At 38.2% G+C, this 18,997-nt stretch overlaps 1 protein-coding gene across 3 annotated transcripts in view; it reads right to left on the bottom strand.

The window, feature by feature from the left end:
- ZNF804A (zinc finger protein 804A) overlaps nucleotides 1-18,997 on the bottom strand; it is a 361,702-nt gene that overhangs the window by 331,109 nt on the left and 11,596 nt on the right. The window contains exons 1-2 of one of the 3 annotated variants that reach the window (XM_085065958.1): nucleotides 17,387-17,467; nucleotides 7,142-7,294 (exon numbers count right to left, since the gene is read on the bottom strand). In XM_085065958.1, coding sequence (XP_084922084.1) covers nucleotides 7,142-7,195 — 54 coding nt within the window. In that variant the 5' untranslated portion in view covers nucleotides 7,196-7,294; nucleotides 17,387-17,467. Of the gene's footprint in view, nucleotides 1-7,141; nucleotides 7,295-17,386; nucleotides 17,468-18,997 lie in introns of those variants that run through there. The other 2 variants (XM_085065957.1, XM_085065960.1) reach the window with 2 other exon arrangements.

The following is an 18,997-nucleotide window of genomic DNA, read 5'->3' as shown; positions in this document are numbered from 1 at the left end:
TATATAGCTTCCTGCTTTTTCCTAGCTAAATGTAGATCACAAGACTATTTGATCCAGATGAAATGGCTATGATAAACACAAACTGGGGCTTTTCCCAGCTTGTATAGCTTCTCTAGCAGTTTCAGAGAAAAATCTGACAATGCAGCTAAGACTGCAAATATCTGACTCCCTGCCATTTGGAAAGAGAAAGCCAACAAGCACAACACTTGCTCCAAGATTATGCAGCATAGAACAGCACAACACTCAATAATTCTAAAATATCAGGAGCTGAAATTCCCTTCTGCATGCACGTGAACAGCCTCTTCCTAATCTAAAACTGAATGTAAGCTACTGGAGCTGACTCTTAACATTCAAAACTGAGAGCAAAAGAAAAGTATTTTCTCTTGTTTCACCAATGCATCCTGAAATAGTCAGGCTCTTCTCAATATCATGTTTCAATAATCAAATTTCATTTAAAAGTCATACTAGTTTTGTCCCAATGTTCTAATATTAATAATAAACCAAATTTAGAAATTCCCCTACAACGTGGGCTGAAGGCACCACAGTTTAGCAAGTCAGCAATACCCACCAAGCATGAGCCAAATTTACAACTCTAGGTTCCTATAGCAGTCAATAAACAGAAATGAGCAGACAGGTGGTTTTGGTTTTTTTGAAGGGTCTTGGAAAAACCCTTTGCTGGTAGTGACAAGCACTCCATGCCTCAGTAAGATTCAGTGATGGTTAGTCCAAAAGGACTAATTAAACCAGATGTTCTTTGTAGATGCTAGTCCTGTCATCCAGTCCTGTAAGTTTGTGATGCAAGATACTTTCTATTCCAGGATAAAAGATAACCTCTGACAAGTCTCAGGATTTCACAGGTCCCAGAGTCAAGGTAAAGTCACAGAAGAAAAAACAGAAATAAAGAAATGCATGGAAACAAAGGTTTGGATCCCTTCTGCAGTCACCTCCTTCTTAACATCTCCTTGGTAAACACCAAGCAAAGTTTCTTATCACCCCAGAATTCTCCTACCCAGCTGACATACTGCCTTTTATGCAAAGTTTTAGCCTTATCTATGAAAATTTAATTTGCCTTCTTAGAGCAAATAAGGATTTTCAGAGTGGAAAAGTACATTTCACCTTAATTACAGGTACCACAGCACTTGCCTCTTACTATAGGATAAAAATTCCCATTTTGATAAGATTCTCCTCAGAAATAACCAGTTTACATCTTTATAGTTTGGAGTAGCCCTCTGATATTTCATCATTTGTCACCATATAGGACAACTTTTCTTCATGCTGTGGATTTCCTTTCACATTAAAATGCTTTTTATAAAAAAAAACTTTTCCTTTTTCCCCATAAACATGCATTATAAAACAATCCTTAACTGCATAACCCTATTCCTTTTAAAAAAAAATTGCCATGTCAGTAAGTGGTTTAGATTAAAAATAAGAGATCCAGCTATTGCTTAAGCCATCATAATTTTGTAATGTCCTAAATTCTAGTGCTTGACTCAGCAATCTCATTAATATTCTTATGTATGCATTTGTGTGCAATACCACTACGTGCTTACTTCAAACTTCTTGATAAATTCATACTGCTGGCAACTTATTAATGATTATAAATCAATTACTATGTCTCTGGTCTATATAGTTTATTTTAAAATGACATAATTATATAAATCAATCTCCTAGTAATTTCTAAACTCACAATAATGAGAAGTGGCTAAAGATCATGTTATTCAAAAATTACTCACTTTTATCCCCAGATCTTTGCACATTTGAAGGTTGGGCAGAGACAACCAACTATCAGCTTTCTTTCAAGACTACTTTTTCCCTCATCCTGATAGGAACCTATGAAGAGCAACACTAGGAGAATGTGGCCCCAGGTGTATTAATCAAAAGTACCAATGCTAAGAGGAATCTCATATGAAACTTCTCAAGTACGTTCAGTTTATGCTGATCTCATGTGAGATATCCATCAGTGTCCATGCATGGATTTCTCCCAGAAGCTCATTCACCTGCCAAATTTTCCCAAGATAGTCTACTACTACTTACTACCAGAATTAAAAAAAAAAAAAAAAAGGCAACAAACATTTTGTTTAAGAATGCACATTTAGAGATGTATCTCTGCACACTGTCTCCTTTCTCCCCATGCCAATCCAGTTGTTAATCCTTTTTTTCTTGGTTATGAGTTTTCTGAGAAAATATTGTAAGTTTATATATCCTAACTTTAATTGGTCACTAGGCACAACCACCATAACAAACCATCCTTGAAAATCTGCCTTGGAGATTTACACTCTGCAGCCACAGGGATGAAGAATTTCCTCTCCAGAGTTCCCAGAAGGCAGGATTTATACCTAAGCATCTGCTTTTGTTATCACAGCTTTCTGTATGAAACACATTTCTATCTGAACACTGGTACCTCTGCTATTTCAGAGTAATTGACAGCTGGATGGTTCACTATTTCTATGGTTTAATTATATTTACACCAAAAAACTAAGTGTGACCCACTTAGAAGAGGTCGCTCACACTTTCTGAATGCCATCATGATGAATTCATACCTTTTTCACTTTGAGTATATTATGGCATATTACATACTAGAAGGAATTTTTTTATGCCTAGCAAATTAACTGATTGTTAATTATTTTTGCTCTTTCATCAAGCTGTTTTGTTGGTTGCTTTTCCAGATGAATCATTTAATTCAGTATTGATCAGATGAAGCAGATTTTAAGCAGCATTAAATTACCCCCTTAGTTGTGTGCCTTATGAGTTACCATGAGTGTGAATACCAACTACCAGTAGTCTACACTGAGACTAGAGCCTGGTCCAAGGCAGGTATTTTAATGTATTTTTCACTGCAGGTTCAATTCTTTTCCACATTTCCTTGATGTCAAAAATGTATTGCGACCAAGTTTTTCAATATTAAATAGTTCTAAAAGAACAGAAAAATATCTGATTAGATGTTTCTTAATATACCCCATGTTTGTGACATAAATGCTTTAAAGCTTCAGTCTCAAAATTCAGCAGGTAGGAACATCTTTCATAATTATCTCTAAAAATCAATAGGAAAAATTACCTCATGTTATTTTAAGTTATCAGGCAAATAGATACACCAAAAGGTTCTATTTCTCCTTGAGGTCAGAGCCATAAAGGACACCTGAAAAACCTCAACAGGAAATTTCTGTAGATGCATTCATCTATATTTTGCTGTGGGCAAAGGAGCTGTGCAATTTCTAACAAATCAATGCAAGCCAAATCAAAATTAGCAAATTGTCTGATCTGACAAAACCAAGTTGAACAGTCGCCTTCAGGAGCAGAGAGCTAGCAAAGCTAATAATGCAATTTACTCTGCTGCCAACAATCAGTTGTGGCATAATGGTAGAACTTGATCTTAGAGGTCTTTCCAACCTAAATGATTTTATGATTCTACAATGCACAAGGTTAGGTTAAAAAAGTAAAAAGGGAAATTTTAAAAATACTTTCAAGGCTCTTTTGCAGCACACTCTCCTCATTCCTACTGGGATCACACTGACTAACATGGAAGTTGCTAAAATTTCTTCTTGTTCCTTGCTGAGCCCTAGATGCCTCTGGTCAGACAGAGAGAGGAAAGGTCATCACACAAGGCGAGAGGAAACCTCAAACAAAAAGTTCTGCACTGCAGGATGATGTCTGTGCTCTTCTGCTGTGAGAGCAGGAGAAATACCTTACAGCCCAACACAAACCAGGCACTTCCCAGAGCACAGGCTTCCCAGCCACCTCACCCTGTGGAAATCAGCAACACAGCTGTCTCCCCAGAGAGGGTACCATGGCTGAGCTGATGCCACTCTGTCAGCAGGACTAGAGGAGCCCCTGAATGGAGACAGAATAGAATCTGTGCAGGGCAAGACTCCTGATTTACAGCCATGGATGATTTGTCATAGAGTCAATTAAATATTTCTATTTCAACACTACACGAGTTTCAAAAAACTTCACACACCTACCTGTCTCCTCCACACACCATCTCCTTGACAAGAAATCTGTGGGATTCTACCATCTCACTTCCACAGATAGTAGTGTCTTCTTGGACAGAAAGGTGTTTGGGGGTGGGTTTTTCTGGGTTTTTGGTTGGAGTGGTTTTTTGTTTGGCTGTTCTGCTTGGGTTTTGTCATTTTTTGGTTGGTTGGTTGAAGTTTGGGGTATTGGGGGGGTTTGGGGTTTGTTTGTTTTTTAACTGGAACATTAAATAGGCCCTCTTTTTTAAAAGCAATTCCAGCAGCTTACAGAGCAATTCACCTGGAGCTGAGTGTGACCATTTGCCTGCAGCTGCAAGATCAGGAAAGCCATTGGTGTGACCTTGATATCATTTCTACTTGAAGCTGTGTTAAAAGGCACTGAGATTTCTCCCCTTAAACGATTCCCTTTTGCACAGAAACTCCATCGTGGGAAGTTACATCCCTCCTGATCTGGATTCCTAAAGCAACCAAGGGCACAGGCATACAAGCTCAGCAGCCTCAGGGGAGTCCTAAGGAGCAGAAAACATGATGAAGCTTTCCATGTTTCATTCTGTAACAGAGCAGCTGCAAAAGCAGAGGAAATACTACTGCTGTATGTCATTCAGAAATAATATCATCCAGACTGCTTTGTGAAAAGGTATAATGCACATATGCTTCTTGAATTATAACAATCTATTTTTTGGTTTAAAGTTTGCTGTGAATCCACAGTGGTGTTCCAACCAGCACATCACCAACCACAGTTTTCCTGCACAGGCTATAGATGTGGCACACACATATAATGTTATATTTAACAGGTCATAAGCAATGTTATTTTTGTTTAAAAATGTACTGCGTGCCATTCTCCATCTCCTTTCCTGACTTTTCACTTGCAGATATGATTTCTGATATTTATATTCATATTTAAGATAATGCAAGTGTCAGGCACAAATACATTATGCCTGGTTTTGACTGGCTAAGCTGTGGACCAGGTTATTGTTTCTTTGGTTAAAAGGAAGATGAATACATGCACCAGAATAAGCTATTCATTTCTTACAATTCTGTGTCACCAGGGCTTTTCTTCAACCTGTCAGATGAAGTGCACATTAAATATTAGCAGATTTAAATCTAACATGTTAGGAGTTTCTTTTTATGCTCTTTTTTAGTAGATTTTGCTTCAGCTCATTACACACATCAACACAATAAACTGTGAGATATATTGCTATATATGGTGAACATATTCTCCCTGACACAGAATGCCAAGCTATTCTCAGGATTAAAAATTCTTAGATAATATAATCTATTATAATATAGAGGCACTAGTTTATTTTCTTTGTACCCCCCTTCCAAGATGTGCTACAAGCCCCCACCCTAAGAAACACTCAACTTGTAAAAAGTTAGATGGTCTTCTCAACACCTTTTCAAGTTTTCCCTTGCCAAGTTCAGTTAAGATTTTTATTTTAATGCTTATTGGCATTTCAGACCTCATAAAAATGCAATCAAGTAGGAAAAAGACTTAGACTTATCTACCAATAATAGCTGGGTCATCAAACTGGGTTAAAAAGAGAAGGTTCTTTTTTGATACGTTGTTGGAACAGCATTGAGAGATATAATGATAAAGCTGTCAGGAAAAAAAAAAACCAACCCTAAAAATATTGCGCTGGATTCTGCTTTGGCATAACCAGAGCATATCAGTATAGCAACTTTGATCAAATAAGTGGTGTAACTATAGAATGAAAGAAATAAAAGCTGTTTTTCAGTTCATACAGACAGCCACAGATCAGTGGACTCTATGCTCTGACACACTCATGTGACAAGAGACTTACTCTAGGACTGTAATATTCCCAGTCAAGGATATTTGGGTAAACTGGCTAAAGAAACGCAGTGATTCAGCAACTGATTACCAACTAGATGTTTTAGCCCTCTCCAGGGATGTGGCACAAACTAAATATTTGAGAGTATTGTGATAATGATTTTTATTTTTTTATGTGCAACATTACAGCGATGAGCTAGCAGATGTCTGAGTAAATTTTACTACCAGTGTACTAAAGCGTTTTGCTCAGGACTGAATTCCAATTGCAGAATTCAAAACAGACTTAAGATTTTGGGCAATCAGAGTTGAGTTATAAAGCAACACCCCAACAATCCCCAGCTCTAGGTACAGTTCTGTGTGCACACCTGCTCTTCTTGATACCTGGTCATCACTCATTAAATCATTCAGCTATACAGAAGTTACACTACTGCATGACAAAAATATCCCCACACTGAACAAAACCAAGCTGACAACCCAAACATGAACAGCAACCTGTCCTCAGGTTCTGTATCACTGGGGGGATGGACACTCTGCTTATCTCTTGGCATTTCTTTTCACTCACCATAAAAAAGGAAATTACTTTCTCAAAATGAAGCCAAAGTATCAAAGTCAGAAAATACCTGATGCCAGGATCTTGACCTGGCCAAGTCCAAAGCAATGTTCTTAAATCAAGGGGGTCTAGCTTTTGGTTTATGGCTCTTGTCCATCCCTGTTATTCTCAGCCGTGGCACTGACATATCGCCAGATTCACAAAAGGGATCATTTCAACACACATACTAGAAAATTGATGGCAGAGCACTGCTGATGCTGCAGTAACTGGAAGAATGTTCTCTATTTCTCAGCTGCAGAATAATGTTATTTTTAGACAGAAATAAATCCAGCCATCGCTGAAAATGGAATCTCTGAAAAATGCTGAACCTCTGGTTTGTTTTATTAAATCCAGTCCAATAGGAAGTCATGCATTATGATGCAGATTTCCTGCAAAAGACCTCTGTGCAGAAGCACTGAGTAATGAATCTCTACTCTTATTCTTGATACGCAGCTCTGGCACAATATTCATGATTGCTGATTGCTTATTCATGGGATTTTTAAGATGGAATTGCAGGATCACAGCCTGGCATCCCTTCTGAGCTCAAAAGCAGAGAGCTTTCAATAGGCTTTCAAAGCCAGAGGAATTTCTCCCCTGAGAAAGAGGCCTTACTCTTGCTGTGTTTAAACCTTGCTTTGTAGACAAACAGGAACATCTTTTACTGGTATATAAAAACACACAAAAACCAAATATTCATTCTTAGACTAGCTCATATTTTAACAGTCTTATTATTAGCTGAAATTAACACAGAATGAAGAACAAGAAAAAAATTGTGCATGTAAAAAGGCTTACCTTTTTGGTGTTAACTTGCCCTGCTCCTCTGAGTCCTTCAGCCAGAGGTTTCATTCTGAGCTTGGTGTGGTTGCAGAGCTGCCACCATCACTAGTCCTTGGCTGAGGGAGTAAGATGCTCATGATGATGGTTTCTTCTTCCTCAATCTGGGACCTGTTCAGGACAGGGGTATTTTAATATAGGTTTGCTAACATTTTTATATTTCTTTTTTCTACATCACTTTTCATCTTCCCATTAAATCCAGATTTATTACATTATACCCTTCATGGATGTTGTGAGCTATTGCTTTGTTCCTAAAGCCAGTTTTTGTACAGCTTGGGAGTTTTGCATCTCTTTTCATGACCACAGCCAAATCACTCACAGACCCCATGGCACCTTATGCCTGTGCATCTCCGTGTGCCTTCTGTATCTCCACTTTCCCCCACCTTCATTACCAAGCCTGGATTTCTCTATATTATGTCCTTTGTGGGCCCCAAAAGTGACCAAACCATGGTGGCACCATACAAGGGCTGCAGTTTTGCACCATTTGTTCTGCCTCCTCTCAGGGGCAGCACACAGGTTATACCAGGAGGAGAAAGCACAGAGGAAACAAGGACTGGAAGCAACTCACAGTACAGTTTTCCAAGGCCAATGCCTTCAAGCCATTTCACATAACACAAACATGGTACACATGGAACTATGGATCACTTTTCCACAGGGCCAACAATACTGATGGAGTCATGCAGCATTTTTGTGCTTGCCTTTAATTAAATCAGTATTTCATTGCCAAACACTCATGTGGTGTACAACAAAATAACCAATAAGCATATCTGCTTTAATCTTCCAAATCAAAATTACAGCCTTGATACTTTAGTATAATTTTGTCCACAAAGTATCTTTGTTTAAATGCTACTTTGACCAGCACAAAGTCAAAATTTATCCGCTGTAAGAAAAGCTCTCCAAAAAGAAAGATACTTTATTATGCATTCAGTGAGATGAGTATAGCATATTTTACTAGTAGAGATTTCAGTATTTGAACAACAAGGAGAGGAGTGAACAGCAACACACTCCACTGCACACAGGCCTTGCGGCTGTTCAGTGTCTCATTTATCAGTGATGCTCAGATGATTTCCAGCAGTGTGACACAGACTCCCCTCTCCGTGTAACCCATCTGTATTCTAATGTACTATACATATTTAAAATGTGTGATTCAGATGAGGCACCTTTGTTAGAGATAACTATAGATAAATGAGACAAAGAAGCAGCTCCACAGAGAGGAAGTTTCTGTGCCTTCACAATTTGTGACAAAGAACCTTCAGTAACAAAAGCAAAACTTCCACTTGAAAACTTGAGAACCAACATGAAATAGGAGTAACTGTGATAGAATTGAAACAGAGTTGATAAAGATTAGTGGTGTAGTTAAGAAAACTGAAGCTCCTTTCAATTGAGAAAAGACTGTAGTAACATATCTGCCATATTTTCTAGTGATGAAATACTACACACTCCTTTCCTGCATACTAAATGGAATCCAGAGATATGAATAGACCTCGGTAAATCTCACTCTTTCATAAAGGTGTTGGGATTTTTTAGACAGTATTTTTATTATTTCTACGCAGCCATTCCTACATTTTGCTCTTTCTCCTGCTCTTGGTTCCAGAAGTAATTTTAGACGTCAGTAAAATCCTACTTGCCCCAGTGCTGCAGTGCTCCATTGAACAGCAGCCTCAGTGAGAATCCAGCAAGAGCCTAAATTGACATCATTAACTTCCCAGCTGAATCCTTTAAGGTGCAGTTGATAGTGCAGCACAGTTTGAACAGCAAAAAGGTTAATGAGACATCTCTAACTCATATCCACACACCAACCTGGAAGTTACATGCTCCAACACTGCCAACATTCTCATTTTTAGCCCACTTAAGCTTTATAGACAACCTCATATGATAGTCCATTACACTACCACACAGGATATATTCAGGGGCAGTGCAGTATTTTGGACTATGATGTAGAATCTTTTGAATTTGAAGACACTAAAAGGTATCATAATCTCATTTAATCTTCAGATGTGCTATGCTGCACCAGCTGAAGAAGGTGGCAACATTTAAGTCTTCTTTGCATCTTATTTTCCATTGCCATAGAGCAGGATAAAGCACTGGACTATCTTTAACACATACTGCTGCAGGTTGTACAACTGCAAACCCCAAAATTTGTCAGAGGATGACATCTAGAGTCTCCACCCTGGCCTCCAGAGCTCACCAAATCACCCTACTGCAATTCACTGGACTACTAACAAGCATTTCAAAACAAATTGGAGGTTTCACGTCTGTGCAAAACCAGTGTTAAGTTATGAGGGGTTCTCTGTGTGTGTGCATGAGAAGTGAAATTAAAATGCTCAGAATTTTAGACTGCCAGAAGTGAAATACAGGTTTGTGCACATAAAATCAAGAAAAGAGTGTTAAAGTGTACATTAAATCATCTTCACCAATTAAAAATGAGACTATTCTGATCGGTCTGATTTGTATTCTAAGTGTATTTTGCACAATTACTCAAGCCTTTGAAAGGACATAATTTCATTTACATTTGGTGCATTTTCTTCTTTGTCAGTAATTTTTCTCATTATCTTCACCTAATTAATCAGTCATTCCCAGACAAGAAAAATATCTAAATAAATTCATACTCTGCTTTCTCCTTAATTATTATTTCCCATTGAGTTTCAGGGCCCCAAAAAAAACCTATCAGAAGCATTGAAGATTATTGGAATGCTATTCAGTTAAAAAAAACATCCAAATAAGAAGGGGAAAACTAAGCTTTACTACAAGAGTAATTTGAAAATGTGATAAATCCTAATTGAAAGACATTACATGTGTTATGAACCATGTCATTTATATTGTTTTAAAAATCAGCTTCTGGTCTAAGGGCAAAAGAAGTCAGGTGAGTGAATGACTGATTTGAGCCATATTTGGGGGCAGATCTTCAGCACATGCTCGTTGTTCTTCTGAGCCTGTCACACTCCATGGTGCAGGACATGGGACCTCTGCACCTTTTGTGCTTCCTCCAGTGGGGTACCTTCAAAACCTGGGTAAGAGGGTAGGACCAGCAGCAGCTGCCAGTCCTCTTCTCTCCTGCATTACAATTCTACCCTCTGACACAAAGTAAAGCATTCAGAAAGGTTCTGGGCAGTCCAGGGTCTTTCCAGCAAGTTTCAGAAAATGATGCCTTGTTTGAGATAAGTGGACCACAAGCCTTGTGGTCCACTTAATCGTCCTTTAGAGATATGCATGGATTCATCATTGCACACTATATTCACATATTTTTGTCAATGGAGATCAAAAGTATTTTAATAAAGTGTTTGAAGAAAGCCTTGCTTCAATTTCAGATCAGTTTTGGAAGCTTCAGGTAATTAACCAGCTTAATTGTATGATTGCAAGGAAACATTTAATACAATACATGCCAATGCATCATGTATTTTGTTATCAACAGCTGCAGCTGTAAAAAAAAAGCTGTGGATTTTTGTTAAGAAAGCTAAAAATCTTGTGGGCTATACAAGTTCCAGGTGCTGGTCTGTCTTCCAGTGGAAGGGTGAGTTTATAACTGTTGCAGACAAAGGAAGAACAGGACAGCCTTTCTTTGTAAATGACAGAAATAGTTATATCACCTTTTCTTTTACATCTGAAGTAATTAAGTGTAATCTCATCAGCTGCTTTTAAACCCCTTTAAAATTCTGAGAAATTTGCAGGAACAGACCAGAACTGGAGCGCTAAGTTTGCAGCCCACCTCTGTCTCAGAGACATCCCATTTCATCTGCCTGAAAATCCCCTCTCACATCACCTCCCATGGTGCCTGCAGTCCTCCACAGCAAAGCAAACCACAGAAGTTCATTATCACACTACACCAGACTGAAAACTGCTGCTCTTCAGGACCTCATTCATGAGCTGAGCAGACATCCCTGCCTCAGGGGCAGAAACATCCATCAAAACCATGGAGCAAATGGCTGGGGACAGCAACAGCATCTGTTGTCAGGTCTGATGCTCATCCCCTCCCGTGTCTCTCAGAGCCTGCATTCTCCAGTGGGCTTTAGGTTAAACCAGGAAATACCTTTGTGTCTACAACATCACAGCAAAGTCACCAGTTTCCAAAAGGGCTGTTTGCTTTCATTGAGCTCAATTAGAACCAAACCACTGAAATTTATATTCATACCCATCTCCTTTTTCTCTAGCATTACACCAAAACCAACAAAATATTTGAGATGACTCCTAGCCAATGACCACTAGAATGCAGATCTCTAAAATAATGCTCCATTTAAATAAATACTAAAGAACACACATTAAAATAGCTTCATCTGACAGTAGGAGGGGACAGTAAGAAAGTTCAGAAGGACAATAATTGAGGGTGAGCATATCTACTTTGAAATCACACACTTTCAGACATCGTGATCAAAAACACTCAGTGACAAGGAAATGAAATGTTATTTCATTTTGGAAATCAAATATTCTAAGATCAAGTGACTTGAGCACCTTAATGAACTAGCTAGTTACTTGAAATTTCCTTGGAAAAGCACACCAGTTTGCTGCCAGAAGCAGCACAGGGTGATTTTCTCCTAGACTTCAGCCTGGCATTTAATATTCCTTTTTGCCCTTACTAGAATTGCAGGAAGGTTTTTTATCTGAATATTGTTGAAAAACATTTGTTCCATTACTGGAAAATAAAATAGAAGAATAATCAATAAGATACCAGAGCAAGGAATTATTTTTCAGATTTATTAAGGTTTAGACTTCGGCATAAAGATTCTAGTGTATTTTCCTTAGGGAAGCAGAACTACCCAACTTAACATCAGACACACCTGATTTTGTGGGGGGAAAAAAGGATTGCAGATGATTTCTGCAGCTCAGAGAACCTGAATTTTGCCGATTGCATCTTCTTAGACTCATTCCCCTCAAAGAACACTAAGGTCTCTTGCAAAGCTTGAAATAAAGTTATGTGGATTTTTATATGTTTCTATATATAAAGGCTGTCTTTTTCAGAAAAAAAAAAAGTCTTTGATTTTATCAAAAAATAGTTTCTGAATTTGTACAATTGTTTTGGAGGAAATATTTCCCAATAATTTCTCCTGGCTGAACTCATTTCAATGGTTGTTTCCCCTCAAGACAACAAATTTATGGGGTTTTGCCTGCAGATAACAATATAGGATGCATGAGCTTGAACTTCCCCAAACGGAAGATATTTATACCATTGAAATTTCTCATTTTTAAATCATTCAACTAAGAGGCCAATTTCATTGGCTACCTTGCATGTGTGCTGGGATGCCTCCATTTTGCCCTGTGATCTCTGATTCTGCTCAAAGCAGGAAAGAAACCCTGATTGTGTCCAGCTGCTTGTCTGCAACAACACCTCTAGTTACAATGCAAGCAACCTCAAGTCACGAGACTGAGAAAAGTATTTTAGAACATGCAAATCTTCTTTAAAAGTATCTTTCCAGGGTACAGAATGCCCACTTTTATGTCCAATTTCCTGTTCCTTCTGACTTGTAGGAAGATACCAATTAGTAAAGATGTTTATGATGGCAGAAAGTTTGCTCAATGTTTCCTTGCTGGTAAGTGGGTGCTAAACGCCTCAGAGGTTTGGGTTTCGCCAAAAGAATAAAAGGACAGATCAACTGAAAAACCTAATTCAGCAATTTTATGAACAGTTGGTTTGGCCCTTTTCGCCAATAATTTATTTTGGCCAAGGCTGAATATCAGATTCCAGTTTAATCTTAATAAAATATGATTGAATCAATATTTTTTTAATGTTTGAGTGAAATGAAAAATCACAAGCTGGGACTAAAATGTTCATAGCACATCGTGATACAGTGGCAAGAGGTAAATTCCGTGTTATGCAAACTTTAGCACTTTTATCAAGTGCAAGTCGGTATTCAGAGAATGGAACAATAGCATAAGCATAAAGTGAAAAGAAATATTCCAGCCTAGATGTATTTAAGATATCTAAGCATGTAATATCTACCAGCCACAAAAACCTCACAGAATACAAACAGATCACACAGCAGTGGGAGATCAAACACAGAGACACATGACAGAAGGAATCTTCCAGCAAATGGTAATTTCAGCAACCTCTCTTTCAAATATGTATTTGAGATATATTGCTTTCTTAATGTATGCTATTCAGTCCAGTCCTTTATTTTCCTATTTTCAGCCTTTCATACTTTATCTCAGAATTAATTTTGTATCTTCTAAAAGCATCTGTAACACTGGCCTGTGCTGCTTGCACCTTCTCTCACCCACTGAACCTGCAAGGGATGAAGAAGTTCATTCAAAATGCAAGAGATAAAATACACTTTTTTTTTATTAAAGCTAAGTCACAGTAAGTGACTCTTTTCTTAGCCTGTTAAATACACCTGTGAGTGGCAAGGTGAAATTTTGGCTCTTCTTCTGGTTTTATAAGAGATACTTTCACATGAAACAGGACTGACAGGAAAAGGGCAGCAATCAATTAGATAAAACCATTATACAAGCTACAAGTAATAATAAATTATTGGTATGGTGCTATTTTTAGCAGTAGAAATAAAGCTTTGGCTTAAATACCTACAAACATGAAGTACTATGAAAGTCCTAAGTCTAAGCTTCAAACTTCAGCAGTGTCTCTTTTTTATATCATTACTCTTAACCCTTTGAATAAAGCTCTTAATTAGCAGAAGCAGTACATCATTTTGCTCAGGGGGATCTACCCACCATATGTGCAGGCAACAAGGACTAACCCCACAGGCCAGAGGTAGCATTTCCTGAAAATGTTCTGAAAAAGAACCCCACAAAAATTGTCCCACAAAAATTTAACAGCAGTTTAAAAACACTTTTTTTAGTGCCTTTTTTTCCTTCCCAAAGTCCTGAAAATTTACTAAAAGGATGTTTTCACATCCTTAATAGCCTAATGTTGGTTTTCAGATTTCTCCCCCACCACACCACTATCAACTTGTTTGTAGGAACAAAAATTATTATTTCCTCAAAACGCTGCACAGGAAAAACTCAAGACAAGACAGCTGCTATTTTTACTTCAACAAGATTGTACAAAAACACTGCAAGATAGAAAAATGACTCAAAATGGTAATGCAGAGTCAGTGGGGAACCAGCTCACTTCATTAAACATCTGCATCAGAAGTCTCAAACTCATAGAAATTAAATTGGTTTACTGTAATCCATAATATTTACTGTAGCACCAAATATATTCCCCAGGATACAGGAAGAGAACAGGAATATAGAATTAGAAACTGAAGAGTTTCCTATGAAGCCACCAATTTACAGATCAAGACAGTGGTGTGCAAGTATATCAAGTAACAAGATCACTTAAATTACTTCCACTAAATACTGTAAATAACTGGTTTTTCCCTCTCTACTCACAAAAACACTGAACTCTGCATTTCTGTAGAACAGTCAGTTGCAGAGGACAAAGTTGCAAGTGCAGGAGAAATCTCACCCCAGTGAAGTTTAAGACTGAACACTGATTTAGTGCACCAGATGCACACTCTTCTTGCTGGGTATCTCTAGTCCATAGCTTTGGCTGGGACCATTACTTGGTGTTAGAAGACTTTCCACTTTCCTAAGACCAATACTTGCTAATGGGTTTCCTACAACTCAAAGGCATAGAACTTCACAGAGATCCTCACATTTTGCTTATCAGAAAGCACAGAGATAAAAATACACAGGAATTTTCTCCTCTTCCAGGTCACCAGCTGCTGCAGTAGTGCCAGGGTGCAGACACAGAGCTTAGCACAGACAGCAGCAAACATCCTCCCTAAGGAGTACTTCCACTGCATCCAAAGACAAACCTGGATTCTGTTACCAAGCCACAGCAGTTTCCCAATATCACCCCCAGCAACTCAACAGTTGAATCATCCTTTCCTTTTGGATGAACGTCACAGCTGAGCACACAGAACAGAACAAAGTTCCTGCCTCCATACATGGACAGCTCCCCCAAAATCCAAAGGGCATGGATCTCATCTCACATTCTCTTGCCTTAACTGACACACAGAGCTTGAAACACAAAGAAATTTATAATATGAAAATCTGTTGCAGAAATAAATTTGCTACCTGCCTTCTCAGTAAAACACAAGCATTTAAGGCAGATAATGAGAAGTAGTTCCATCAGGGAAGAGTACATTACTAAGTGATGTTATAATTTATCCTTAATTAATTGCTTTAGGCATCTGCAGCTTACTCTTCCTTGAAACCCAAGGAAGCATCCTCACTGGGCATAAATACCCTCAATTCAGTTATCACCTATATAATACTCCTGTACAATAACATTCATGTACTTTACACAGTCAAGTGGGGGATCATAAGACAAATACTATTTTCAAAGTTTGCCACTTACACATCAGAGCAGTGATGGAACAGCACTACCATCCTAGCACACTAAGCACAAATATAAGAAATCTAGTGACATTTCAGATATTTTGGATGTCAAATGAAGCCACAGAACAGATACAAAGATCTTAAGAAGTTTTAAAATCCTATAGGAAGGGAAAAGCAATTGGCCAAAAAAGAGGGAACAACTCAGGTAGAGGCATTAAAAAGTGATGAAGCCGAAAAGATGTTCCAATGAAAAATGTGACTTGTTTCTTCATATTCCTCTACACTGGCCCAAAACACACATCTGGATATATGACACATGATTGCAATGTAGCACACAAATTGAAATGCATTGATTGTAACCAAATATTTGTTTCAGCAAAAATCTATTGCAATTACTTAAAGTATCCTCTACTGATACAAATTAATTTAAGAATACACAGGTTGGCTGCAGTGGCAAAATAATTACAGTGCTTATCCTGTATGAGATGATAGATCTTTGTGATGCCCTCGAATTTTGTCCTTTAGAAAAAGATCAGTAATAACCCTGCAGATATTTGCTTGTTTTGGGTTTTTTTTTGCATTATCACTTCCAAAACAATCTCACCTGTATTTCCATGTTGCACATGACCGTCTCCATGCCTACTTTTTGGCTTTCAACCACTACTCTAAACCAACATGAGTGCAGTCACACTTCTTGGCCCTAAAAGTTTGATTGCCCCCATCCTTTTGGGATTAAGAGCCTTTTCCAGGCAGCCTTTCCTCACCATCAGTTCTAGTTACATAGAACACAAAACTTCAAAACATCCTTACAGGGACATACCAGCACAGTTCAAACATTACTGAGCACCTGTGGATGCTGCTACTGATCCCAGCTGAATGCTGTCCTTCACTTTGCACTCACTGTGATACTGAACTTTCAGATGTTGGCTCAACTCACAATCAAATGCTGAAGGAACAAAGCTGTCACTTCATTTCACTCTCATTTTGTACAAAATTAGGATTTTCTTACTCGTGCCACTCTGCACTCTTTTCTGAGAGCTCTGCAATTCAATTACCATGAATCTGTTGTATTTAACTAGCACAAGGCACCTAGTATCCTCCAAGTGTTCAGTAAATGAGAAAAACAACTCTGCCTACATTTTAAGTTAAGCAAACATGGTATGACACCCCAGATTCTTAGATGTACAGCCAAAACACATCCAGCTTTAACACAAGGTCACTTACAGAAAAAACATCAGCACTCAGGGAAAATACAGATATGACACCATAAAATTAACTTTTCTAAATTTTCTTTTCTAAAATGTTAGCACAGTCTTATTCTTCCACCAATATTCCCAAATCCATGCAAGTTAATATCCTTAAAGAGACTAAAACTAAGCATTTGTTAAGAATCCTGCAAGATATGTCAAAAGAAAATCCTAAAAGAGAATATTCACACCCTCGTGCTCCTAGTTCTGTCCGTTATTAACACATACAGTGATTTCACCAAGAGTCAAAATGTGAAACTTATTCAAAAAGGAGACATTGTATGAAAAGTAGTCTTGCAAGTTTACTGATATATGCTAGAAGTGATACACTTTTCCTTTGTCGGCTGCTGCTAATTACCCAATTAAAATCCATCCCAAATCAGATGGCTTGCACTATTTATCCTTTTTACAGAACTGTTCATTAAATACAACACTAAGCAGGCATTAATTATCATTGTTATGCAAAACCTCACGCTTTCAAATTATACATTTTGCTTGACTAAAAAAAGCCAGGCAGGAAATCCTCTTGGAGTACATTTCTGGACACATGAAGGAACAGAAAGCAATTAGGAACAGTCAGCAAGGGTTCACCACAAGGAAACCCTGCCAGAGCAACCTGACCATCCCCTATAATCAAATGGCCAAGTTTGTGGACAAGAAGAGAGCAGCAGACAACACTTACTTGGTCTGTAGCAAGCCTTTCAAGCAGAGTCTTGTAGCCAAGCTCTGCTGTTTTTAACTCTAGGTGATGCAGAGGTCTAATGGCTGGCAGACCAAGCTCAGAGGCTGGTGAATAATGGATTAACCATCCCCAGATGTGGGCAATAACGTCACCTTGTACACCTGCAGCAAGGTCAGGGCTAAGGCAAAAACTGACAAAATGTTCACCTGTGCACTATCAAAGGCAGTCAGGAGTTACTGCTGCTGAACTCTTTGCTTTGCCATCTTCCCTGGTGTCTGAGAGGGTCATCAGCATTACCAGGGCTGCAGCTAAGGAAGTCTGTGTTGTTCTCAAGTAATTTAGATTATAATCCACCTGGAAAAGAGCTATTTTTACCTTTATTTCTGTTCACAGAGGCACAGCAAGATTACCTCAAGCTGCATTAATGCTCACCATGTGTCAAGGTCTGCTTGGAAGTTATGAGAAATAGTGGAATAATTGGCTGTGGGAAGCCAAAGCTCTGGCATCTTCCAGATGGGGATCAAGCCTACAGTCAGTTTACTATAGATTTTTAGCCAGCCAAGTTTCATTTCAAGATACACCACATTTGGCATTGCTTTCTCCTGAGCACTGCTCCACAACATGCTGGCAATGCTCAGCTCTACAGCACACAGCCCTCCTCACTCAGAGCTCAGCAAGAGACACTTTGGAGTGGATTCTGGAAGCTCTTCAAAAAGCACAGCCATCATATTCTTCACAACAGTTTCCTATAAGTAGGGATTCATTTTTCACCAAGGAAATGCTAATGTGTAAATAACTGAATATGTATGGAAGTTGAACATAAACAATGAACACAGTAATAAATAGCACAAACAGCCATTTAGTTTGTAATTGTATTTTTCCATTAATTCTTACTTTGCTACTGCAATTCCCATCATGGAAGGGCAACATGTCACCTAAACCTTCCATTAGATACCATAAACAGGTGATATGTGGCTACTTTCACTTAATACAAAGAGCAAGGGCTTAAGCTATGAATTTAGAAAGCATTTCTATGGGCAGAATTCACCTTTAAGTGTGAATTTATCTGTTGCTTAGACTTTGTGTCATCTCTTTCCATCAGCAAAACCATAGATTTTTCAGGTAGCCATCTACAGAGCACATTGCTGTGAAGGTCCAGTTGTGCAGTGATTTAACTAAACATTAAAATCTAAACATTATCTAATGGAATTCTTGAGCTTTATATCTGCAAGCCATTAGTGTTTCTATGCATCAGAAAAGCTTTTTGTTAACGAGTTTAATATTACACTTGTGAACAATATGTTTGCTGCATACACCAGATGATTCATCGCAGTTGTTGATAGTTTTATTCTGTTTTAGGTTTATTTTGCATTAGTTTCCAATAAGGTAACATGATCAGAAAAAAAGAATGACAAACAAAGCTGTAAATGGAGATCAGAGAAAGGGCAATTAACAACAATTCCTGGAGAAAAAACATAACTCCTATGAAGTGCAGAAGTTGTATTTTTCATCATCAACATTGCCATTGTCATTATTAATATGTCTCCTTGCATTACTGGCACTTTAGTGCAGTTAATGGCCCATTTCCCAAGCTACCTCACTCTTAATCTG

This window comes from Lichenostomus cassidix, chromosome 7 (genome assembly GCF_008360975.1).
Source record: "Lichenostomus cassidix isolate B80296 chromosome 7, HeHo_3.0, whole genome shotgun sequence".
In the NCBI taxonomy this organism is placed as follows: Eukaryota; Metazoa; Chordata; class Aves; order Passeriformes; family Meliphagidae; genus Lichenostomus; species Lichenostomus cassidix.
This window is presented reverse-complemented; position numbering and strand designations above follow the sequence as displayed.